Source organism: Ochotona princeps, chromosome 15, assembly GCF_030435755.1.
Source record: "Ochotona princeps isolate mOchPri1 chromosome 15, mOchPri1.hap1, whole genome shotgun sequence".
Lineage (NCBI taxonomy): Eukaryota > Metazoa > Chordata > Mammalia > Lagomorpha > Ochotonidae > Ochotona > Ochotona princeps.
In genome coordinates, this window is record NC_080846.1 from 12,355,228 (window position 1) to 12,381,579 (window position 26,352).

Genomic DNA, 26,352 nt, shown 5'->3' on the forward strand with positions numbered 1-26,352 from the left:
TATTCACTGCAAAAGAGCAAAGTGAGAGGGAGAGAGAGAGAGAGAGAGAGAGAGGGAGGGAGAGAGACTGGGGGCTGGTGCTGTGGTGCATTTCATTCTTTGAGCTGTCACCACATTCCGGGTCTCTGCCGCTTGGTGCACCTGCTGCTCCACGCCCTGTCAGCTCCGTGCTATGGTGCCTGGGAGAGCAGCCCATGATGACTGCAGGGCTTGAGCCCCTGCCGTCCGCGTGGGAGGTCGGGATAGAGCAGCAGGGTCCCAGCTGCAGCCTGGCCAGCCCCAGAAGGCCATCTGAAGAGTGAACCAGTGGATGGAAGACTCTCTCTTCTCTTCTCCTCCCGCCACCACTCACACTCCCCTTCTGTGTCCGTCAACCTCTAAAATAAGTAAATAAATATCTTTAAAAAGTGTTTTTCTTTTTTTAAAGATGTATTTTTATTGGAAAGGCAGAGAGAAGGAAAGACAGAAAGATCTTCTATCTGCTGGTTTACTTCCCAACTGGCCACAATGGCTGGAGCTGGGTAGGTTTGAAGCCAGGAGCCGGGAGCTTCTTCCTGGTCTCCCATGCAAGTGCAGGGTCCCAAGGCTTTGGGCCATTCTCCACTGTCTCCCCAGGCCCAAACAGGGAGCTGGATGGATCTCACATGGGATCCCAGTGCTTGCAGAGTGAGCATTTAGCCATTGAGCCTTTGTGCCAGGCCCAAAATATATTTTTGTATATGTTATAGAAAATGAGTTGATACAGTTTGATTTTACTTTATTTTTTAAAAATTTTATTTATTTTTATTGGAAAGTCAGATATATAGAGAGGAGGAGAGACAGAGAGCAAGATCTTCCGTCCAATGATTCACTCCCCAAGTGACCGAAATGGCCGATGGTATACTGATCCGAAGCCAGGAGCCAGGAACTTCTTCCGGGTCTCCCACACGTGTGCAGAGTCCCAAGGCTTTGGGCCGTCCTCAACTGCTTTCCCAGGCCACAAGCATGAGCTGGATGGGAAGGGGGGGCCGCCGGGATTAGAACTGGTGGCCATGTGGAATCCCGGTAAATTCAAGGTGAGGAGTTTAGCTGCCGGCCCCCAAACTCATGCTTTTTATCAAGTCATTTCAAGCTGCTTCTTGCTTTTAAAATTAAACCATGGGCCCAGCGGTGTGGCCTAGCGGCTAAAGTCCTCGCCTTGAATGTGCCCGGGATCCCATAAGGGTGCCGGTTCTAATCCCGGTAGCTCCACTTCCCATCCAGCTCCCTGCTTGTGGCCTGGGAAAGCAGCAGAGAATGGCCCAAAACCTTGGGATCCTGCACCTGCGTGGGAGACCTGGAAGAAGTTCCTGGCTCCTGGCTTCAGATCAGAGCAGCATCGGCTGTTATGGTCACTTGGGCAGTGAATCATCAGTTGGAAGATCTTTCTCTCTGTCTCTCCTCCTCTGTATATCTAACTTTCCAACAAAAATAAATAAATCTTTTTTTAAAAAAGCATGAGTTTGTCAGAAAATGGTTTTCATCAAAATAATCGATGGATCCTCTTTTCGTTAGTAACCAAGGAAAGGCGACAGGATGCGACCAGAACCGCTCTGTGATGGTCTGAAGGAGCATACAGGCAGGCAGACAGCATGGAGGTCTTTGTCAGCAACTGATGACCATCGTGGCTGGCTGCTGGCCAGCTGGCCTTCACCCTTCAGGCCTAACTGTGATACACTGCAGGTCACTACTGGCTCATGATGGCAGCGATTTGGGGGAAAAAAACCCTCTGTCCAAGTCCTGGCCAGCCTCCGAGATGCCTGCAGAGGGCTTGTTGATGAGATAGCCAAGAGCCTTTGCAAAACAGAACCATGGTGGATGAGATGGGTGAGTTTGCTCCACTTCAGGTAGCGGAAAATTTTTAAAAAGTATTTATTCATTTATTTGAAAGTCAGAGCTATCGAGGGAGGGATGGGGAGAAACAGATATTCCATCTGTTGGTTCACTCCCCAAAGCATGGTCAGGCTGAAGGCAGGAGCCAGGAGCTCCATACGTGTGTCCCACATGGGTGCAGGGACACGCTCGGGCCACTGGCAGGAAGCCGGATCAGAAGTGCAGAGACCTAGGCATAAATTTTGGGGATTGAGGGTGACATGGATTTCTGGGCTAATTCCACTGTGATCAGAGAACCCACCTCCTATGATTCACATTGCTCGTCTTGAACACATTCGTCCTTCTATGTTTTCTTTCCACAAGTGTTTTTAAAGCGCCACTAACTTCCAGAGACTGTAAATCCTAAAATATGAGACGTAAGCTTGACCTTCAAAGAGCGTCCAACAGGGAAGCCAGCAGGTGCACAAATGCAATAACAAATGGAGACGTCCAGGAAGACATGTAAGACGAAAATCCTCCCAGGTTAGAGGAACAGACGGTCACTTGCGGGGGAAACGAAGAGGTTCAGTCAGGAAAGAAAGGGAAGTGGGAAAGCAAATAGCTCCAGGAGGCAACACCCTAGCTGCACCTTTAACAAAAGACAGACTGGTGAGTGACAGGCGAAAGGTGACACACTTTTCTGGGGAAGGTTGTCTGGGAAGGAACCGGCAAGTACTGCGGCCAGCTAAATTACCGGTGCAAATGGACAGCGGGAGATCAGAGTACAAGGCAGTCTACAGAGGGCTGAATGCCGCATCGGGGAGCGCGGTTAGCGACGGGTGCCCAGCGGCAGTGCGTCTTCCGTTCCCACAGCGCGCACCTGCTATCCAAGGGGGACCAGCTCTGGACCGGGCCCTTTGCCAACCATTTTCTACACTCTCCCATGGGCGCCACTCTACTTACCAGGCGTGCGGGTGGCTTTCTCCAGGCTGTGTTCTGGACACAACGGTGTCAGACTGACCCCTAGTAGAGCAGATATAATTAGGCAGCGGAGGGGCGGGGCTCTGTCCACGGAGGGGCGGGGCTCTGACCGCTAAGGGGAGGGTCTCTGTCCACGGAGGGGCGGGGATCTGTCTGCCGGGGGCGGGGCTGTGTTCACGAGGGGGCGTGGCTGTGTCAGCACGGGGGCGGGGCCTAGGCCCGCCCCTGACTCCCGAGACCGAGAGCCGCCGAGCTGGGCTGCCCCCCGGCACTAAGCGCTGCTGCAGGCCGTGCCCCAGGCTCAGTCCCGGCCCGCCTCCTGCGCCGCGCGCTGCTGTCCGAAATGCTGCGTGGAGGTGGCCAGGCGCTCCGGCGCTTCTCCACCAGCCCGGTGAGTCCTGGCCGGCCTGACGTCCCGGCTGTCTCGGGGTTTGCAGACCCGGGGACAGCCGGGGTAAGGGGAGGGGGATGTTCTGAGTCCAGCTAAAAGCCAAGGCAGCGGTTTTCAAAGTGGGAGACTTCAGAGAAGGGTCTTGGAGCGGAGCTGTCCTGCAAGCCATTGTCTTGCAGACGCGTTTGTTGAGCGTGTCAGGTGTTGCTGGGGGTCGCTGGGTGGGCACAGCTGCTCGGAGTCGGCTTCCTTTCAGCCGTGACAGGTTCTGGGATGCAGCCGCTGAGGCTGGGGTGAGGCCGCCAGGTCCTCCTGGGTGGCGGGGGAGGTATGAGCACCGGGGACTGGCATGCAGGGCCCGGTGAGGTCAGGGCACTCGGGGCCGAACGTCCGTGGTCCCGGGACTGTCCGGCGCTGTCTGGGCGGCCACGCTGGAACAGTGTCCACTCCCTGCAGCGCCGGAGCCCAGCTTGGGCCCAGTCCCGCCGCTCGCAATTGCATCAGCTGCTCCTGAAATGGAAAGAGAGCCGACACGTTGCAGGCTGCGCTGCCTTGGGCGCTAGGGGGCCTTGGGAGGAGAGGCCGCGGCGTCCAGGACCACTCCAAGTTGTGTAGGGAAGCACATACACACACAAAAAAACTCCGTGCCAGACTCATGCTCTCTCTTACTCGGAGAAGTGCCCGCTTGCTGGATTACGGAGCTGCCTTCGAACTTTCTGTCTTCTAGACAAACCCAGATGTTGAGAACATCTCTTGCTACTTGGAGGAGTGGGGACCATTTTCTCTGCTGAGGCTTCTGCCTGCTCTGCTCTGGCCTCATTAGCTGCCTCCTACCCCCTATGCACACACACCAGGGCGGGAGGGGATTATGGGCACAGAGTGCAGAGGGCAGGGGCTGTTTTGTCCCCTTTCTCCGTCAGCCCCTTTCACTGACTTGTCGGTTTTGAAGAGCAGATAGGAGTTCTACAGAATGAGAAGATCTCCGGCGGGGAGGGGGTGTCCTAGGCTGTTTTTGTTTTTGTTTTTTTTTTTAGTGTGAGACAGACAGCCCAGGTGGCAAGTGACTTACACAGAAACCTGGTTGGGGAAGCTCTTGGCATGGTCGTGTACAGGGGAACAGTGTACAGCTGCAGTTGGGAAGAGCATAGTCAGGGAGGGGCGTATGGCATGAGAAGGGAAGAAGTTGGAATATTTTACTCTATAGAAAGTGAGGATCTATTTTTTTTTTTTTGCATTATGTTCTGTATTACTGTGGCAGAGCACGTGAAGCTGCTGCCTGCAGTGCCAGCGTGCCATATGGGTGACAGTTTGTCTCTGGGCTCTTCCATTTCTGACCCAGCTCTCTGCTAATGCACCTGGGAAAGCAGCAGAAGACGGCCAAGTACTCGGTGCTCTGCTACCCATGTGGGAGACCCAACAGAAGCCCCTGGCATTGGCCTCGCAAATCCCTCGCCTTTGTGGCCATCTGGGATGTGAACCAGTGCGTGGAAAATCTCTTTCTGTAACTCTGACTTTAAAATAAATACATAAATCTTTCAGGGGTCTCTGTTATGGGTATTCCAGATGGTTGGTTGCCGGTTTGAGTGCTGGCTGCTTCACTTCCAGTCCAGCTGTCTGCTGATGTGCCTGAGAAAGCTGTGGAGGATGACAGAAGTGCTTGGGCCCCTGCACCTACTTGGGAGACCCGGACGAAGCTCCTGACCCGAGACCTGGCTTGGCCTAGCCCTGGCTGTTGTGGCCATTTGGAAGGGTGGACCAAAAAAAAAAATCTGTGTGTGTGTGTCTGTGTGTCTCTTTGTAACTGACTTTCAAAATAAACAAATATTTTCTAGAAAGAATTACTGAAAATCATATGGATACATGCCTGATGGGAATATGAAATTGTGCAGCCACCTTGGAACATTGGCAGTTTCTTACAAAGCTAAATGTGGAGGTGTCAATATGACCCAGCAGTCACATTCCTGGATGTTTATCTAAAAAAACCCGAGACCTTATGTTCATGTTCACACAAAAACCAGTGTTTCAGTGTTTGCAGAAACCTTACTTTTGCATGTGTGCATAACTGGAAAGAACTTATGGCCTTGGTTAGTGACAGAGTAAAGAGATTGTGGTTTTTCCATCCACATGATAAAATTCTACTTGGGGGGAAAAGCATGACTAAATTACTAATATGCTCAACATGAACGAAGCACAAATATATAAGCCAAGTGTAAGGAATCAGACTGTAAAGGAATCATATTTTATTATTTTGTTTATCTGACATTTTGGAAAGGGTAAAACTATAGGTCCAGAAGAAGAAAGATCAGTGGACAGATGTGTGGCACAGTATGTTAAGCTGCTGCGTGCAGTGTCCACATTCCATAGCGGACTGCCCGGAATTGAGTCCTGCCTCTTTTTCCACTCTGGCTTCCTGCTACTACACAGGACAGTCCACATACTTCAGTTTCTGCCCCCGCACAAAGTTCATGACTCCCAGCTGCAGCCTAGTGCAGGCATCTGGGGAGTGAGCCAGGGAATGGAGACGCTTTCCCTTCTGTGTGTGTGTGTGTGTGTGTGTGTGTGTGTGTGTCCCTCTCTCTGCTTGTTGCCTTTTATTTATTTGCTTTTTCAAAGATTTGTTTATTTTTTTTGTAAAGTCAGTTATATATAGAGGAGGAGAGACAGAAAGGAAGATCTTCCGTCCGATGGTTCACTCTGCAAGTGGTCACTATGGCTGGAGCTCTGCCGATCCAAAACCAGGAGCTTCTTCCAGGTCTCCCACATACGTGCAGGGTCCCAAGGCTTTGGGCCGTCGTCGACTGCTTTCCCAGGCCACAAGCAGGGAGCTGGATGGCAAGCGGGACACGAACCGGTGCCCACATGGAATCTCATTGCGTGCAAGGCGAGCACTTTGGCTGCTAGGCTACCGCACCAGGCTCTGCTTGTTGCCTTTTAAATTGATTAACTACACAGAAAAAAAACAATCTGTGATTTTCAGGAGCTAGGAGAAGGAGAATTGATTGTAAACAGGCGTAAGAATTTAGGCAAGTGATAGAACATTTCTGTAGCTTGGTTGTGATGGTGATTATGAAACTCGCCCAAACTCATAGGACACGTTGGAAAAGGGTGTTTTTTAACTGTATGTCAATTATATCTTTGTCTTACTCTGTTTACTGAGTTGGGGTATCCTATAAAGAAAAGAGATTTTCTGAGCTCTTAGTGTAGTTTTGTGGGCTCGTGTTGGTACATGCTTGGCTCTAGCAAGAGCTTCATGGTAGAGCAAGAGGACATAGCACATCCTATGTGATATGTATCCACCCCTCTCATTCTTAGCAAATCTCAATGTAACAACTATTATCACGCCCATTTTACAGATAAGGAAAGTAAGACCCAGAAAAGTTAAGTAACTTTCTCTGTCTCATTGGCAGAAAAGGGTGAAACAGTAAGAAAGAACAGGTTCCTGCTCTCCATGAGCTCCTGGGTTAGTAAGAAATATTACTAAGCATACATGTATTTTTAAGTAAAGCATAATGATAATAAATACATTGAGTAACAGAATTTACCAGAAGGAATACCTAAATGGACAATAAAAGATGAAAAGACACTCAGACAAGAAATGCAAATTAGAACATGATATCAATTTAACTTATCATATTGGCAAAAGTAGAGTTTTACAATATTGTGTGTGGGCAGGGTGCTAAAACAGTTCCTCGAATACTCTGAAAGGGAATCTGATGCTATCCATTCAATTTTAAGCTTGAAAATGATGTTGCAGCTTCACTTCTACATGTCTGAGAAAAACATTTCCACGTGGGCACAGAAAGCCAACCCAGGAAGATCCTTTGCCAGATTACTTGTAGTAATAACATAGTCCATGACAAAGTAACCCTCCAAGGGACAGGAACAAATAAACTGAGACAGAGCTACACTGTAGCAATATTGGAAGCAAGTTTAAAGAGCGAAAATAGGGTAGCATGGTGGCAGGCTAAGCCACAGCCTACAGCACTGACATTCCAAATAAACACTGGTTGGAATCCCAGCTCTTCCACTTCTGATCCAGCTTCCTGCTAACACGCCTGGGAAGTGTGGATGACAGCCCGAGTGCCCAGGTCCTTTCTATCCATGTGGGAGGCCTGGATGGAGTTCCAGGCTCCTGGCTTTGGCTTGGTCTGGTCATGGCAGCCGTTTGAGAAGAGGACCGGGGTAGAATCTCTCTATATATATATTTCTCCTTCTTTGTATGTTTCTTTTTCTGTATGTTTCAAATAAATAAAGATCTTTTAAAAAAAAAAAAAAAAGAATGAAAATGTGCCAACAAGAAAAGTTAGGAAATGTTGCTAACAAGATCATTTTTATTTACAGACATATGACTTTTATTTTATTTGAAAGGTAGAGAGACGTAGAGAAATTTTCTATGGGTTGGGTCAGTACCCCCAAATGACCTGAAGCCAGTAACTCCAACCTCCATGCAGGTCTCCAATGTAGGTAATAAGAACCGGAGAATCTCTGTCTTACTGCAACCTTATACCTACCTGATGAGATCGGGACTATTGTCCTTAGGATTTTACTGGGGAAATGAGGCCAGCTCAAGATGGCCCTGCTGGTGTTTTGGGAAAACTGTCCTGGGAGAGTAACAGAGGTAGACTCTCCGCCCTGCCATTTAGCAGCAATTTGACTGCAGGGCACATCTCAGCACTTTGGTGCTTTCAGGTCTGTCTGTGACAGTCCTGGGGCAATCCCAGAAGGAGATCTACACTCTAGGCCCACCTTAAAGCCTTGGCAGAGTTTCACCCCTTCCTGCTGTCCCAATTCCTCCAGACATGATCCCCAGGGAGGGTGTCCCTCCCTGGGCTTTGGCGAGCTCACCAGCCTGGGATTCAGACTCAGCAGATCTGGTGTAGGGTCGGGGAACCTACCTTTTAAACATGTCCTCCCAACATGGGCACCCTCAAAACACACTTGGAAAAATCAGACCAAGATAAAATATCCCAGTAGAGTTTTCTGAAATCCTGCTAACTCATTATAGTCACACTTTAGGCCATATAATCCAAACATTTCAAAGTGTTAGCAGCTCACCCTTTATAGCTTCAGCTTTAGCATTTAGCCCAGAAAGCGTCTCAGTGAATGTAGTATCTCCAGAATCCCAGCAGGGTGTCTCGAAATGCCACCTGTCTCAGATAACATCGGCTGTGGAACTGAACTCTAAATACAACCAGATAGTAGCCGAGTAGCCCATTACATTGGAATCAGTTGATCCCTTATGGTATGTCTATTTTTAAAAAATATTTATTTATTTATCTATTTATTTGAAAAGCCGGATTACACACAGAGAGAAGGACAGAGAAAGGGAGGATCATTTACACACCCCTCTCCCCGCAGTGGCTGCAACAGCTGGCACTGGGTTAGGCCAAAGCCAGGATCCTGGAACTCCATCTGGATCTCCCATGTGGGTGGCAGGGACCCAAGGACTTGATCATCTTCTGCATTCTCAGGTGCAGTAGCAAGAAGCTGGATCAGAAGCAGAGCATCTGGGATTTGATCTTGTGTTCACAGGGGACATCACAGCAGCAGCTTAGCCTGCTGCACCACAATGCCATCTCAAAAGTAGTGCTTTAGGTGCCAGGTACGGTAGTCTAGTGGTGGGACCCCATATGGGCACCAGTTCTGGTCCTGGCAGCCCTGCTTCCCGTCCAGCTCCCTGCCTGTAGCTTGGGAAAGCAGTGGAGAATGGCCTAGGGCCTTGGGACCCTACACCCGTGTGGGAGACTCAGGGGCCTCTGGGCTCCTGGCTTCAAATGGACTCAGCTCCAGTCATTTGGGGGTGAATCAATGGATGGAGGATCTTCCTCTCTGTCTCTCCTCCTGCTCTATATGTGTCTGACTTTGCAATAAAATAAGTAAATCTTTTTTTTTTAATGTGGTACTTTAGATGTGTAAAGTGTCTAGCATTGGTAATGATATGAGGTAAGAACCTAATTGTTTTAACATGGTCACCATTATTTCAAGCAACAATACTAATCACAGTATTCGAAGATAGAACATTCTGGGGTTTTTTTTTTTGGAAAAAGCAATTACATTGTCAACCATACATTTGCATCTGTAGGTGAATTTGCTACTGTCACACTTAATCTTTTTGCTTCCAAGTATTTTAGGTGTCAAAACTTCATTAATTAAGCTCTGTGAGACAAAATCCTTGACTCTGGAAAGAATTTTTAAAAAGATCTATTTATTTGAAAGGCATAGTAACAGACACAGAAGAGGAGACACAGAGAGAGAGAGAGAGAGAGAGAAACACCTCCCTCCACTGGCTCACTGTCTAGATGGCTATAGTAGCCAAGGATGGGCCACGAGCCAGGACCCACATCCAGCTCTCCCACGTGGGTGGCAGTGGCCCAGTACCCAGGCTGTCTCTGGCTGCCTCCCAGGCACTTTATCAGGGAGTTGGATGGGAAGTGGAGCAGCTGAGACTTGAGTTGGCCTCTGACACAAGATGCCGGTGACACAAGTGGCAGTTTAACCCACTCTACCCTAGGAGAAGGATTTTTCTTTTTAAACCAAAGCTTTAGTTAATTATCAGCCCAGTTACAGGGAAGATGTAACTGGATATCCTTTTGAGCTCTTGTCGAAACAAAATTTTTGTCCATACCCTTAATAAAGTGGGAAATAGAAAATTAAGTTTTTTCATAATCAGAGTTTAACAAAGGAGACTTTACTAATGTGGATTGACTTTCTAGAATGTTAGAGATTCCTATTAAGATTGAAAGAGAAAAAAATATGTTCCCAACCCAGGTCCCATTGTCCATGGTGACTTCTGGGAAACTGGGCTGGACCCAGAGAGGGAACACAGACAGTAGCTGGGCCGTTCCAGATGCCAGCCCTGCGTTTAACTTTGTTCACCTGCTGGTTTCACATCCCCTTATCACCGTGTCAGCATGTGACCCTAAGTTTCACCTTTAGAGAATTCGCAGAAGCTGTAATCGCTGACATTCCTTTGAACTGTAAGCCTTTTAGTGCAACTTTTTTCTACGTGGTGCTACTTCTGGAAAAATTAATGTATTTTTGTCTACAGTTGTAGTATGAAGGGCTAGCTGTTGTGGCACAGCAGTGAAGCTGCAGCCTGGGAGGTCCACATCTCATATCAGAGTACCTAGGATCAAATCCAACATCCAACCTTTAACTCAGTTTCCTTGTAATGATCTTGGAAGTAGATCCCAGCTCACATCCCTGCGTCTCTGGCTCCGTATGGGAGACCCGGATGGAGTGCCCAGGCTCCTTCCTTCTGCCGGGCCTAGCTCAGGCTCTTTGGGGAACACTTGGAGGGGTAGTGAACCAGAAAATGAATGACTCTCTTTCTCTGCCTTTCTCTATCATTCTGCTTTTCAAACAAATAAGGGAAAAATATTTAAAAAGAGACAGAAATACAAGGAGTGGGTGGTAATAGTGTAATTGTTTTATTTTTAAATAAATATTTTTAATTTTGTGTTTTTAAGTAAATCTGTGGGCTTTGGATTCAGACAAATCTTGTTTGATTCAAATCCCAGATTCTTCCCCCTTTCTATCGGAATGATCTTAGTGATACATGAGGAAATGTCAAAGCTCATGGAATTGAAAGATAAATTGATTCCGACGTAAAAGGATTTTGAAGTCCTTGTGTGGCTTTTTCGTAATCAACATTTCCACATTTTGAGGGCTCTGCATTATATGCATGCAAAGCAAAGTATTTTTCATGGGAAAAAGTTTAGCTTTTAGTTTCACGTTTCCATGGCCTTTTTGAGGAGCTCTTGTACTTGACATTTCTAAACCCATTTTATTCGTTGATAAAATAGTGCCAACTGGCAGATAGTAAAACAGCATAAATGTGAGGATTAAGTGAATGAACGCACACATAGGCCTCAATGCCTTGTCTGAAAGCTTTTTTTTTTTAAAGATTTATTTATTTATTTATTTATTTTTAATTATTTATTATTTAACTTCATTAATTACATTGTATTATGTGACACAGTTACATAGATACTTGGGTTCTCCCCACCCCTCCCCAAACCCTCCCACCATGGTGGATTCCTCCACCTTGTTGCATAACCACAGCTCAAGTTCAGTTGAGATTCCCCCATTGCAAGCGTATACCAAACATAGAGTCCAGCATCTTATTGTTCAGTCAAGTTCAACAGCTTCTTAGGTATACCCTTTCTGGTCTGAAGACAGAGCCAGCAGAGTATCATCCCAGTCAATTAAAAGCTCCAACATACCATAGCAAAAATTTACATCATTATGGAATTAATTGACATAGTAATGAGTAACCAATATGTTAAAAGTAAATGCAAGTTCCTAGCCACCTTCTGTGACCACCTCATTGACATGATATGATGTTATGTATAACATGTTATGTTGTGAATGTTATATGTTGTGTATAAACTAAAATTGAAAGCTTTTTTTTTAAAGATTTGTTTATTTTTATTGGAAAGGTGGATATACAGAGAGGAGAGACAGAGAGGAAGATCTTCCGTCCAATGATTCACTCCCCAAGCGGCCGCAATGGCTGGAGCTGAGCCAAACCGAGGCTGGGAGCCTCTTCCAGGTCTCCCACGTACGTGCAGGGTCCCAAGGCTTTGGGCAGTCCTCGACTGCTTTCCCAGGTCACAGGCAGGGAGCTGGATGGGAAGTGGAGCTGCTGGGATTAGAACCAGCGCCTACATGGGATCCCGGGTGTGCAAGGCGAGGACCTTAACCACTACGTCATCGCTCCGGGGCCTCATCTGAAAGCTTTGAGGCCGGGCGTGGTTTAGATTTGAGAGTTTTTCACATGTAAGAAAGGCAACACATTGACTTTGCTGTAATCTATGAAAGCTTCTGTCATGTTATAAATGCTGCAAATAAACACTTCCAATAGCATTAGGATAGTCCAGGTCAGATTTGACATCAAATAAGTTTGTGCCAAACTTAGCAGAACCCAGAGAGAACCAAGAGGAGCACTGCATTGGATCAAGCTGGCTGTTGAACACTTACAAAGGATTCACGAGTCTGTACCACGTAAAAAAGTACAGAACCAGAATGTAACCAGCAAATAACAAGATGTTAAAAACAATATGAAGTGCCTACTTATTCTGTAATACAGCCTGCACTAAACTTCTTGCATATGAAGTCCTTTACATCAAACAGAACCATGTGAGGTTGCTGTTGTTATTCCCGTTTTACAGATGGGGCAGGGAAAGGCGGAGGGATATGTAACATTTCTATCTCTTTTCATTTCACTGGGAAATTGATTGAGGGGGCTTGTAAAAATACATGCCTTCTCAACAATAAGCATGAACATTCAAGGGAACCAGGGAAAAGGGCAAAGAAGCAATACTTAGGTGTGAAATTATTTTGACATCTGTAGGTAATGTCTGGGTTCAGCAGATGTCAATACAAAGTCTGTTGCATAGATCTTTGCATCTTTTGTAATCCTCATCTTCTGTGGCTGGAAAAATGTTGTCCGCATGTCCTATCTGCATTGTCATCAGTCATTATCAAATTGTTTTGCAGATTTATCTGAAAAACAAGCTGAAGTTGGCCCTTATTGGCCAGAGCCTGTTCGGACAGGAAGTGTATAGCCATCTGCGCAAAGAGGGCCACCGGGTCGTAGGGGTGTTCACCGTTCCAGACAAGGATGGAAAGGCTGACCCTCTGGGTGAGTGCGCCTTGGATCAACTGACTGGGTCAGTAACTCCCGAGTTAGGCTGGACGGCAGAGCTGAAGGGATGTCACAGAGCGTGGGTCCCGGATTCCTTGTTTTGTCGTTATAGCTGCTGGGCTTCTGGGTTGATGCCCCAGCCTCAACTACCAAACTGCATTCCAGCAAACAGGAAGGGACAGAAGGGAAGTGGAGGGCAAGTGCTTTCTTAAGGGCCTATTCTAGAAGTTTCACACATGAATATGCCTCTACGCATGTCCCCTTGGCCAGAGTGTGGTCACAGGGCAACTCTGCTTTCCAGAGAAACTGAGAAATACAGCTTTAATGTGTCCTGGCTTCATGTTCTGTTAACCAGGCAAGCTCATGGCTAAAGGATATAGAGGGTCAACCAGGAGCTCCTGCCTGATTTGTGAACTGGAGAAGGTGACACGTAGATCTCCTGGGAAAAACACTTCTTCTCTACCACCCGAGCCCAGGTTCAGAAACCCGTTTCTGTTGGTCATGGCCATTTAGACTCATTTAATTCAAGAAAATTAAAAAAAAAAATTTAAAAAAAAAAAAGAAAGAAAGAAAAACAACCTGGATTACAGAATAACAGAGAAGGACCAGCCCAAGGGGCACATCATATGGTTTGGATTTAGGGAGTTAATTCTGACTCTGTCACTTGTTTGCCCTGTGACCTTGGCGATTTTGCTAACTTTGGTAGATTTCCTAGGTCAGTGGTACCCATCTCCTGTGGCTGCCATGGGGGCTAAAGGAGATCACATAGGGTGAATGCTGAGCTCTCCTGACTCCCAATTGTCAGGAGTGACAGGAGCTGGTTATTCTTGTTGAGTCATCAACCAGGGCTGCCAGAGGTAGTGCCGGGGCAGCCAAACCCAGACAGCGAGAAAGCAGTGACCGGATCCCCAAACACTCCCTGTATCAGTAGGGTATGGGTCTTACAATGAAGGCTTTGAAGTCTCCTGCCTCTCCCTCTCTCTTAGGAAACCTTTCACAGTTTTCTCATGTCATCCCATTTATTTCCCACCATTATCCTGACATCTAATCTGTGATTTTGCTTTTTGGAACTTCTTATGAATATTCATATGTGTGAATGTCATTATGCTCACCCTTCAGATTGTTCCGGAAGGACTGCTCAGGCCCTAATCTTCAGGACTTGCTTAAGCCTTCAGAATTCAGACTTTGTGGTGAAGGGATCATTTCATCCCAAGACATTGAGTCTTGATGATTAGATGGGGGGTGGGATATTGCATCCGATGATCACCTATAATTCGTATGTACAATGATCCTCCAGTAAGCTCGTGAAAACTGTGTTATGCAAAAGCTACATGAATTTCGATTTTTTTGCACCAAAATAAACATTTTGTTCCATTATTGATGAGCTTTTTGAAGTACCTTCATCTATTTTTATATATTGAGTTCACATATACTACTAATATACAATTATATATTGTTTTATATATTTTAATATATTGCATATAATATTTTGTATATATTAATATCTAAAAATATGTTAGTATCTAAAGTGTAAGAAGTAGCTGTTCAGTCTAACAGCTGAGACACCTGCATCCCCTGCTGGAGTCGCAGGCTTTGAGTCCCAGCTGTAACTCCTCATGCCTGCCTGCTAGAGATGGCAAGAGCCTTAGCCCTTGGCCCCAGATCTGAAAGAATGTCCTTTAAAAGGTTGCATCAGTAATAAAGTTATCAGAAACGGGGTGATGGTATTAAAGGATTTTTTTAAGCTGCTGTTAATATCTCAAGCTGTTGTTTTAGCCACAGGCCTTTGAGTTCAAATATATTGTGCCTTCACTATATAGGTAAATTTCACATTAGAAACATGGTAGGGCACAATGCAGGTGTATCACATCTAATCCAGTCTGCATCTGAGCCGTGTGGGCTTTGTAATGTTTCATGAAATTGTCAAATTCTCATGCACAAATCCATAGCCATATAAAATTATGGCTAGCTTTAAAAAAAATTTTATAGTACAATTACGTAGGGTCTGAGATTCACACCCCCCCCCAAATTCCTATCCCCTGACTGATTTTCCCCATATTGTTATAATAATATAGTTCTTCATAACAAGTTACAAGTCCATCAGTCTGTTATTTAAGTGTGCCCCGACACTGCTGGTACAATGTCCGACAGTCCAGCATCTCATTGTCTAGATATGTCCAATGGTTGCATTGAGAGTCCATCTTTGATTTGGGAGTAGGGATGCATATTGCATTGTATCTTCATCTAGCTTTTTAATATTTTTAACCAATGAACATAATCTTCTTGGTGCTTAGCCTTGGCTGCAGAGAAAGATGGGACCCCAGTGTTCAAGTTCCCTCGATGGCGAGTCAAGGGCAAGACCATCCAGGAGGTGGTGGAGGCCTACAGGTCCGTGGGCGCCGAGCTGAACGTGCTTCCCTTCTGCACACAGTTCATCCCCATGGACGTGATCGACGGCCCAAAGCACGGCTCCATCATCTATCACCCATCCATCCTGCCCAGGCATAGAGGGGCCTCGGCCATCAACTGGTGAGACATCTCACTAAAAGAGAGCTTGCCATGGTCCATAGTCTTTCTGTTTTGTCTTAGCCTGGAAGATCAAGGAGCCAGGTAGGTGTGGGCCGCTGTGAGTCATGATGGATTTTAATCAGAGCACACATTTCCCTGAGTTCTGCATGCACACGGGAACCAGGACCGCAGTTTCTAGCAGTAGCCTGGGGAGCGCTAGTCCATGGCGTGCACACAGGAAGTGAGCAAGCCTGGGTCCTGTGGTCAGACAGGCTAGGTTTACTGCCGGGTTTCTTTGAACTTTCGCTATGTGCTTCACAAACTCAAAGAGGTCATTCCCAAACTTATTTAACCACAGAATGCTTTTTACATAAAGCATCTCAGGCATGCCAGGAAATACTGCAACTACCTAGAATTCTCTCCTGTTTTGTCTGACTTCCCCCACTCAAGGTTAAGTGTCTAAATGGAAGGGACTTTGTCTAGCACTTGTACTGTTGGTTCAAGAGCAGTGTCTGGTCCTTCACAGACACCAGCTGCGATTTTCTCTGTACTGTGCCTTCTCATCTTTCCTGCCATCTGTACTTCCACTGCACGGCTTCCTGCTACTCCACAGTGTCAAACTATGAAGTAGAAATTTATTCTCAGTTTAAATATAATGAAAAAGTAGCTCATCATGTGTCACATTTCATTTTGTGAATGAATTTCTGTTTTGCTCTTATCAATGATATGGTACTGGGACTTGCAGTTTTTCTTTATTTTGTTTCTACATGTGGAATCATTGGATTAAAGTGTGTGAATATTTTCAAGGCTCTTGAAAATATAATTCCGTCTGTACATCTCAAAAGATTCATTGATATAGAGCTTGATTAGTAACTCAGAAAATAACCAATTTAGATAGATTAGTAACCCAGAAAGTAAAAAATCATTTAGATTGTGGCCAGGGATGATCTATTACTTTACATTCTCTCTGTTTTAGTCTCCTCTCTGAGTTTACATGTATGTGCTTTTTTTCTTAAGTTAAGCTGTACATACCACAAAACACAAATACTTTGATTAACCAACCATCTTGTACAGTAATTTATATAGACAGTATTGAACTAATCCTGTGTTCAGCATAGGTCTTTGATACAATGCCAATAAATGATCTGCTCTCCACAGGAATCTGAGCATTCTCTACTTTGTGTTTGGTTTTAATTTTGCATAAATCCAGGCCAAGTATGATGTGGGAAATTGAGCTGTGGTGGTAAATGACTCTACCTGATCCAGGTGGAAAGCTGACACCTGGAGTTCATGAGTGGCAGTTAAGATGGAGCCTCCTGCCCTTCAAGAGTTACTCCTGTCAACGTGAATAATGTTGTGATATAAATAACACAATGATATTTATTTGGGAATAGCAGAGCATTGCAAGTATTGCAACATGCACGTCATGGTCAACTATGAGTGCTTTCAAGGAGGTTGGGCAGGAGGAAATATTGAAACCCAAGATGAGAAGGACTATAGCAGATATTTTGAAAGAATAATCCTTGGCAGGAAATGACGAGGGTGGCATGGGTTCAGGATTTAACAGACAGTTGTTGGGTAGGCCTGTCCTTGCACACGTATTTTTTTTTTTCATGCTAGCTTGTGGTAGCCTTTGTGCAAGGCTGTGCTTCTGGCCATCTGTTGTGAATGGTTCTTGTCTTCAGGCATGCAGGCATGACATCCCTGCCCTTATATCCTCTTGACTTGGCTTTGTTCATTAGCGCTTGACAACTGTGACTGTATCTTGATTCTGCTAACTCTCCTAGTACCAGTCATTGCTGTACGGTAGCAAGAAAGCACAGATCCGAGGATGTATAAACAGCAGCACCGTTGGTCACTGCTACTGTGAGCTCTGTCCTGTGCTAGCTTTACTGCTTGCTGGGTTCTTCCAGCTACCTCATTCAGCATGTACTTTTCCATTGTCATTGCCACCACCCTCTAAAATGGACTCTCTTCTTTTCACAGGACTCTCATTATGGGCGATAAGAAGGCTGGGTTGTCTGTTTTCTGGGCTGATGATGGCTTAGACACAGGACCCATCCTTCTTCAGCGGTCATGTGACGTTCAGCCCAACGACACGGTGGATACACTCTATAATCGATTTCTTTTTCCCGAAGGGATCAAGGCCATGGTCAGTACATTTATACTATCAAGAAGAATATAATAAACCTTGGCAATATTGGAAAAATTTATCTTTTATTGAGAATTTTTCCATGTAATTTTTTTTCTTTTACCAAAGAGATAAAGCTTGGAAACAAAAGTAGATTTTTTATTTGATGATGGGATAACCTATTTAGGGTGAAAAATCCAAAGTATAAAATTCTTTGTGAAGTTGACTTATTCTTTTGAAAACAGCGATTAAGTGAATGAAGTATCAATTAAGCTGCTCCACTGCTTTTGTAAAATTTTAAAATCACCAACCCTTTTTTATAATGATTAATTATAAAGAAGAGTAGCAGAATCTTAAGAAATTTTGCTATTTAATTTGGGTTTGGTTTAAAATTGGTTTAACTTAATCTGTGTAACAGGATGAGGTTTGGGGTTGCTTAATTTATGCAAATGTACTTTGGACAACAAATCCAAAATCTGTAAGAAATTTTACCAATTCAGTAGGTAATTTTGATGTCATTCATTTTCCTTCCCAGTTTTTGTGTGGTAGAAGCAGCAAGATTATATAAAGGAGTAGCCATTGATGGAGGCGGGAGGAGAGCAGTGTTTTCACTGTAACCCTCAGTGACTGAAAGAGTGGGGCCCTGGCGTCAGGGAGACCTGGCTCAGGGTCACATTTGATCACTTATTTGTTGGATGATAATCGTCACTTAGCCTCTTTAGCCTTGGTTTCTCTCATCTGTAAAATACAAATGTAAGTTGAGAGAATTAAATGACTGTTTTTCTGAAACAGCCAACACACAGGAGCTACTCAAGAGTAATAATAACGCAATACTGGTGTTCAGTGTTTGGTGGCACTTGCCAAGTGCAGATCTTATGCTTGGAGGTTATTTTAGAAGGCTTGGCTTTGTTCCCAGGTGGTTCCCTCCATGTGTGCTTGGGGGGGAGGTGTTGGTAAGCAGCTGTGGGTCCCTAGAAATCTGAGAACTTGAGCTTACAGAGGCTTCCCAGGGCAAGGCCAGGAAAGGCAAAGCAAGGGAAGAGAACGCAGGACGCATTCCAAAGTTAACCAGTGTCATGGATGGATTTTAATTTTTTCTATTTCACTTACAAGTTGCTAGAAAATAACTTGAACTAATGAAATACCATAATGTATAATTTTCATTGTAATTTCACAATCATTTATTTTTAAAATCATACTTCCAAAGTGCGCTTTGGCTCAACAACAGGAGGACCTAGTGTGTGTACACGAAGGAATCGTTTTAAAGAGTGCAGTCTTGATATTGGCAGGAAACAGATCTGGATACAAATCCTGCTTCTCACTGCTCCCAGCTGGCTCCGTGACCTTGAGCTGGTTGCTCAACTTTCCTTAGCCACGATCCCCTACTCTACAAAAATGGTAATAATAATATCCACTGTACAGGATTTGTGTAATGTTTGCAAGAGGTATTTTGCCACCTGTTCTGTGTTTGGTATATGAGTGGACCTAGAGAGATAGCTGTCCCAGCAGGAAGCCATGCAGTAATCACAGACCGTGCCATGATGTGGCTGACTTTGTGGCTTTAGGTAGAAGCTGTCCAACTCATAGCTGATGGAAAAGCTCCTCGCACTGCCCAGCCAGAAGAAGGGGCCACGTATGAAGGCATCCAGAGAAAGGAGAATGCTAAGGTATCTGTATCAGCTCTCAAAGCTCCTGGCCTTCTACCTTGGAGTAATTCCCAGCATACTCATTCCTGGGCAGCAGCTGGCCCTCCAGACCAGGCTGCCCCATCCCTCCCTCCCTAAGCCCCTGAAGGAGAGGAAAGTTTCTGTCGCTTTGAAACTTGCAGCCTCAGGAGGATGAACTTGTGCTTTACGCTCTCCTAGATTTCTTGGGATCAGCCTGCAGAAGCCTTACATAACTGGATTCGAGGTCACGATAAAGTTCCTGGAGCCTGGACAGAGATCAATGGACAGGTATGTTTTAGAGACCACTTCCTTCCCCACTCTGCCCCTGCCATGCTACCTGGGTGAAAGGCACTACAAAGATGCCGCAGCTTCTTCTGGCTCTTCCTTTGCTTCAGAGAAGAGTCTGTGGTTCGCTTGCAAGAATGGAGCTGTTTTGTGAAATGGTCCTAGGAGCCTGCAGTGCTGTGGGGGAAGGCAGACGTGGTCCATGTGCACAGGGCGGTAATACAAATGCAGGGTCAAGTGAGTTTGAAAGGCTTCCTGAAGATGCTGAATGTATTGCTCAAACTGACATGAACTAAGCACAGAGCAAACCAGAGGAGAAGCCCTGAAGAGAGAAGTTCTGCACCCAGTCTGGGACTCCAAAACCAGACTCCATGAAGCCAGACGCTCAGGTGTGGGCAGCAGCAGGGGAGGTGGGCAGTGCCAGGAGTGTGAAGGACACACACACACAGCCATGTACTCCTCAGGGCCCAGAGCCTCATATTATTTTATTAATACCAAGGGTGTTCAGTGCAGTTAGGAGCGGGGTGCCTGCAGGTGGAATATCTCTGTTAACATTCTTGCTCTGAGCTAGGCATCTGGCCCGGTGGCTAAGATGCTGCTGCAGATACCTGAGTTGAAGTACCTGGGTTGGGTATCAGGCTTTGGCTCCTGGCTCCAGCAGACCCTGGGAGGAAGTGGTCATACCTCAAGTGGTTAGGTTCCTGTCACGTACTGGAAGACCTGGACTGAGTACCCTGCTCCCAGCTTCAGTCTTTCTCAGTGCAAGCATTTGAAGGGGGTGAATCAGTGGATGGCAGCTAATTTTTTTTCAAATAATAATAATAATTATTATTATTATTTTGATGATGTTTACGTAGTTGATTAAGGTGCAAAGGGTCAAGGGCTCAGGAAAGTGAAAGTGGGTAAGACCATTGTTTCCACATTCTCTTTTTTTCGTTCCTGTATCTTGGGGGAGAGGAGAGAAAAGGGGAGAAGCCACATCCAGCATCCCAACCATCCCAGGGTCCCAGCATGGGACATCTCCAAGGGCACTGCTCAAGTGGTTTTGATGGTTCAGCAGTTCTGAATTGCTGCCAATCTCACCATTCCAAGCACAATGAAATCTCTCCAGAATCCACTGGCTGACATAGTCCACCTTAGCACAGGAACTAATTCTTTGTCAGATAGATAGACAAAATTCTCATTCTGCCCCCATTAGCCATCCAGCCACCCTTGGGCAGATTTCTTAACTAGTGGGTCCCTTGGCTTTCTTGGGACACTATTGCCTCCCTTATAGGTCACGGGGTATTGTGAATGTTAAGGGAATCAATACATGTGAATTCGTGTAAGTACCTAGTCCCTGGAATAGACTAGGACTTTGAGAAGTGTCAACTATCTTAGTGCTCAATAAATGATAACTAATTCTAACCATAAATCAATCAGGGTCAGTTTCTATTGGTCATGGTCTGTATTCAGCCTTGTTTTCCTAAACTCCTCTCACCTCTCATTACACTTTATCATAATTGTCCATTTGTTGTTGTGCATCTCCCCTCACCAATGCCCACCCCGACACCTCCACATCCCCCAACACACCCTACCTTCACAATGGTCATGACCAAGAGTCTTTTGTCCCATTCTCCTTTGATTGGGGTGGACACACGGTAAACTGGTGCTCATGTTGCCTTGATGTGGGCCATTCTGAAACTGTTCAATCACACAGTGATGGACTGGCTCTTGCCTTGTACCATTTCTGCAGGTGCTTGATAAAGTCTCATGCTGTCATAGACGATACTGTGAACATCAGTTGTTTCTGTTGGGCGTGATGCTGGCTTAAACACTGAAGTGCACAGCTTGGTTCTCCCATCTGATCGACTGGATTTAATCCCCTTTTTAGGTGGTCACTTTCTACGGCTCATCGTTACTGACTAGCTCTGTGCCTCCTGGAGAACCTCTGGAAATTAAAGGTGCTGAGAAGCCTGGTCTTGTTACCAAAAATGGACTTGTTCTATATGGTAACGATGGCAAAGCAGTGAGTGTTCTATTTGGTCATCTATGAAACAACTGTTTGTGTTCCTCCTATAACCCCAGCTCTTACTGGGATAGCTTGCACAAGCTTAGGTGGCTTTGCACTGGGGTGTGAGGAGGTTCAAGAGATCTGTGCCTCCATTTTTTCAATGGGATGAGCTGCCTCTAGCTGCCCTGACATGGGTGAGGCTCCCGGGCCCACACATGCTGGTGTGCAATAGGGAAGGAAGCGCTTGGGATCTGCTTGGGAGATGGGGGTGTGCATCCCTCTCACCCATAGCCTGGGCAGGGTGGCTCTCCCTGCTGTGTCCTAATTTGCCTCCTTATAAAACAGAGAGGAGATCCATGTGTCTGCCTTCCCGCTGCCAGGGCCTGCAAAGCTCATGCGAGAGGGGTGTGTCCCTCTTCAGGTGTGCTTTGCCCTGGCCTCCCGAGGCAGGTGCCACCCAAGCCATGGACTGTTGGGCAGCTTCCCCACATGGAGTGCGGGAGGGAACTGGCTGCAGTTGTAAAGCCTGTAAGCTCATGCTGGGCTCTAATCCCAACGCTGTTAACTGATTCACAGAGGATCTCTATTTCTGCATCAGTATGATGGTGATAGTAATGGCACCTGGCATGTGCCTCCACTAGGATGTATGAGAAGAAAGAAGGGAGGCCAGCTTGTGCACACACGCTTCAGTGCTCAATTAAGAGTGACAGCAGAATGCTGGATAGTACCTGTGCCATAGCTGCACACAGAAGTCAAGTTTCCCAAGGCTTATCATCCATTTTGCAATGCATCTGCCCTTACACTAGACTTTCTGCTTTCTCGGCAGCACTTCGGTCGTTTCCCACATGCTAGTGCATATTGTCTGCTGATATTTACTGCAGTTTCCAAAGAGGCTAGTCCTTAGAGTGCCACAGCTACGATCCCTCCTCCCACCAACCTCCCTTTCGAATTGTCCCAGTCACGGCGTTTGCCCTTGTTTTGGTGGTGTTTTGTAGCTGGTGGTAAGAAATCTGCAGTTTGAAGATGGAAGAATGATTCCTGCCTCTCAGTACTTTTCCGTGGGTGAGACGGCCACGCTGGAACTCTCGACCGAGGAGGAGGAGGTGGCTGAGGCCATCAGGGTGAGCCCGTGATGCCTTCAAGATCCCTCTTCACCACAGGTGCAAGTGCGAGGCTCCAGGGAGGGAGGTTGTAATGTACTTCCTCTTTGCTGCAGGGGGTGAGGGGACACGGAGGATGGGAGCCCCTCACACAGGGATCAGAGCTCTTCTGTCTTCAGGGTCATTTCGCTTCCAGCCAGCCAGAAGAACAATGAGAATTGGGTGGAGGAGGTTTCTTGTAGAGCAACCCCCCTGAGCAGGTGGGGGAGAGGTTGTGTGTGACGGTCAGGTGCACTCATTGGTCAGCTGCATCTGATTTGAAGGGACGGTGAGCAATGTCACCACGCTGTTGTTTCTACAAGATATGGCCACAGCATTCTCTGAGACACTGCCCTCAGGCTGCTTTCTCTTTGTGCGTAGGTCATCTGGGCCGGAATCCTGAGCAACGTCCGTGTTATTGAAGACTCCACGGATTTCTTTAAATCTGGGGCAAGTTCAATGGATGTTGTCAGGTAAAACCACTGCCGTGGCGACTCACAAGCCTCCCTGGGGTTTTGGACTTGGACAGTCCAGTCCAGACCCTTGGCTCTGGACATGGCTGCTCGGCTGTACATTTGTTTTCTCCATCTCCCTTTGTTTTCCATGGTGAAATCCACATATCTGGGATATCAGCCCTTCCAGTTGTTTGCTGCTATCTAAAGTTCACTCTCACATTCCTTAGCTGCTTTTTCCTCCCATGTGACATTGGCATTGAGAAGCTCTGGGGGAGAATGGGAACAGGGAACAGCCTATTCAGTCTGTTTCAGAAGGATTCCTGACATCAATCATGACACTTGCCCTCAAATCTTTCTCCTGTTGTACGAATCATCCAGCGAGATGAATCTAGAAGGAAGGTTATGAGCTACCTGTGGAAGTAAGCCTTCACTCTTTGGTTAGGAGCTGCCTGTTGGAGTAAGCCTTCACTCTGGTTAGGAGCTGCCTGTGGGAGTAAGCCTTCACTCTGGTTAGGAGCTGCCTGTGGGAGTAAGCCTTCACTCTCTGGTTAGGAGCTGCCTGTGGGAGTAAGCCTTCACTCTCTGGTTAGGAGCTGCCTGTGGGAGTAAGCCAGCACCCTCTGGTTAGACTATGTCTGCAGTGAATCCCAGAAGGACTCCTCTATGGCGATACCAGTGAACCGGTCGCCTAGGGGCGCCAAGTCCTGCACGGTCTTTCCTCCTTACCCAGGATAATGAGTCAGTTGGAAACTAACCAGGGGCTATGCTGTCCCTTGATGGTGGTGTCAAGAATAGAAGCCAAGGAGTTTTTGATCCCAATTCACACTAAGGCCATTCACTAATATTTAATTAGGTCAAGAATGTTGACCTATTAATTAGGTTAGGAATGTTTCTCCTGGAATCAGCACATAGCATAGTGTGTTAAACTGCCACCTATGATGCTGGCATCACATACAAGCGCTGGTTCAAGTCTCAGTTGCTCCACTTCTGATCCAGCTCCCTGCTAATGCACCTGGGAAGATAGTAGAGGATGAGCCAAGCATTTGAGTCCCTGCCACCCCTGTGGTTGACCCAGCTCGAGTTCCAGATTCCTGGCTTCACCCTGGCCCAGCCCTGGTCATTGTGGTTATTTGGGGAGTGAACCAGGGGATTGGAGATTTTCTGTCTCTCTAACTCTACATTTCTACCTCTGAAATAAATTACTAAAACGTAAGCAAAACAACGTCTCTTCCTGTTGATGTAATACTTGGTGCCAACAATGCAATATTTCTGATCAACATTCTATTTATCTTTAGCTATCCATTTAATCACTCATTGATTTAGCACAATTTGTTGCACAATTTCTACCTATCAGGAATAGTTTTGACACTAAGTAAACAGTTATGAACTAGGTAAAGCCCCTTAATTAATGCAGCATTTATTTCAGTTGTCAAAAATAGTCATTTCAAGAGCATATAGTATCATTAAACATGGAGAGTTTTGCTTCCTCATGTGATTCCTGAGTTCTAGAAACTTCTAATTAGCTTAACTAAAGAGTTCAGAACTATACTAGTAATACTGTTGTTTTACTCAAAAAACAACAGTCTGACTCAGCATTTGTCAGACTCAAGCATTGTCAACTGCTACTATTACCTTGGTAATATTCTCTAATACTATTATCTTCTTATAACTAAAACACTTCACCTCCTTCAGAGAATAAAAGAGTGGCCAATAATTGCAAAGAGCTTTCCACACTGTATTCCATTGTCATTCAAAAAATGTCAGGTAACAGTTGGGATTAGAAAAATGAGCAGTGAAAATCAAGAACTGGAAAGGACTTAAAGTGTTACATGACCTACCTCATGGTTCTAGCTGAAACTGTGCTAAAGAGACGATGTTACCAATGTCTGTGTTATTGCCGTGCAAAATCTAGAGGAAACACTGTGAAATAACGTTCATTTCTCCTTGTCTTCACAGGTGGGGAAACTGTCATTATTTACTATTCCTTCAGCATAAGTGAGTCTTCAAAAAGTTCATGGAAAATGTATATTATGGAAAAAAATATGTACGTATTTAAAAGTTTTTTTTTTCTGCACCAAGATAAACTTGTTATTCCATTTCCATGAACTTGTTGAGGTTCCCTCATCTTGCAAAAGAACATTGCTTTCCACTGAATTCTTTCCTTGCTGGTCATGGATGAAACTAAAGACAAAGGAAAACAAAAGTCCTCAATGACCTTCAAGACGGATTTATAAAATTTTCCTGCTCCCAGTCTTTTATTTTCCTAAAAATTCATTTATTTTATTGGAGAGTCAGGTTCACAGAGAGAAGGAGAGGCGGAGAGAAAGATCTTCCATCCACTGATTGACTCCCCAAGTAGCTGCAATGGCCAGAGCTGAGCGGATCCAAAGCCAGGAGCCAGGAGCTTCTTCTGGGTCTCCCATGCGGGTACAGGGTCCCAAGCCTTAAGACCATCCTCCACTGCTTTCCTAGGCCATAATGAGGGAGCTGGATGGGAAGTGGAGCAGCTGGGATGTGAACTGGTGCCCCTATGGAATCCCAGCACTCACAAGGGGAGGATTAGCCAAGGAAGCTGTTGTGCCGGGCCTTTGCCCCTAGTCTTATCCACTTCTGGGATTAGTACTTATAGGCTCTACACAGGCAGGGACACACATCTGACTTTACACCAACCTGACACATGCTAAGAATGCTACAAAGACCCTTACGTTGGCTGGTTTGTGCCTCTAGGCTGGTTGAAGAGATCCGACAGAAGTGTGGCGGGCTTCAGTTACAGAATGAAGATGTCTACATGGCCACCAGGTTTGAAGACTTCATCCAGAAGGTCGTGAGGAAGCTGAGAGGAGAGGACCACGAGGCAGAACTGGTGGTGGATTACGTAAGCTTTGCCTCCGTGTGTGTGCACAGTGCTTCGTTTCCAGAGGCCTTTGCCTTGATAGCTGCGGGAAGTGAGGGTGTCCTGAGCACTGCTCCTCAGTTAGCAAGGCTGTACTGAGATGCACACACTGAGATATACCCTTTTACAGTGTGCATTTCAGGGGCCAATGCTGTGGCATAGCGAGCAAAGCCGCTATGACACCAGCGTCCCACTTGGTTTGAGTCCTAATCGTCCCACTCGCGATCCAGCTCTCTGCTCATGCACTTGGAAAGTAGCAGAAGATGCCCCAAGGACTTGGGCCCCTGTACCCAGTGAGAGACCCAGAAGAAGCCCTTGGGTCCTGTCTTTGGCCTGGCCCAGTCTTGGTCAGTGTAGACATCTGGGGAGTGAACCAACAGACAGAAGATCTCAATCTCTCTCTCTCTCTCTTTCGCCCTTTCTCTCTCTA

General features: G+C 46.0%; 1 protein-coding gene across 7 annotated transcripts in view; it reads left to right on the forward strand.

Annotated features, from left to right (window-relative positions):
• ALDH1L2 (aldehyde dehydrogenase 1 family member L2) overlaps positions 1-26,352 on the forward strand; it is a 55,183-nt gene that overhangs the window by 6,693 nt on the left and 22,138 nt on the right. For 5 of the 7 annotated variants that reach the window (XR_009246736.1, XM_058673437.1, XM_058673439.1 and 2 more), the window contains 9 exons: positions 12,704-12,848; positions 15,146-15,380; positions 17,346-17,511; positions 19,056-19,157; positions 19,356-19,445; positions 21,316-21,450; positions 22,431-22,556; positions 22,956-23,047; positions 25,757-25,904. Coding sequence is in view for 6 of the 7 variants with exons in the window: in XM_058673437.1 (XP_058529420.1) it covers positions 12,704-12,848; positions 15,146-15,380; positions 17,346-17,511; positions 19,056-19,157; positions 19,356-19,445; positions 21,316-21,450; positions 22,431-22,556; positions 22,956-23,047; positions 25,757-25,904 (1,239 nt within the window). In the remaining variant the exon portion in view is untranslated. Of the gene's footprint in view, positions 1-3,111; positions 3,203-12,703; positions 12,849-15,145; positions 15,381-17,345; positions 17,512-19,055; positions 19,158-19,355; positions 19,446-21,315; positions 21,451-22,430; positions 22,557-22,955; positions 23,048-25,756; positions 25,905-26,352 lie in introns of those variants that run through there. The other 2 variants (XM_004589585.2, XM_058673441.1) reach the window with 2 other exon arrangements.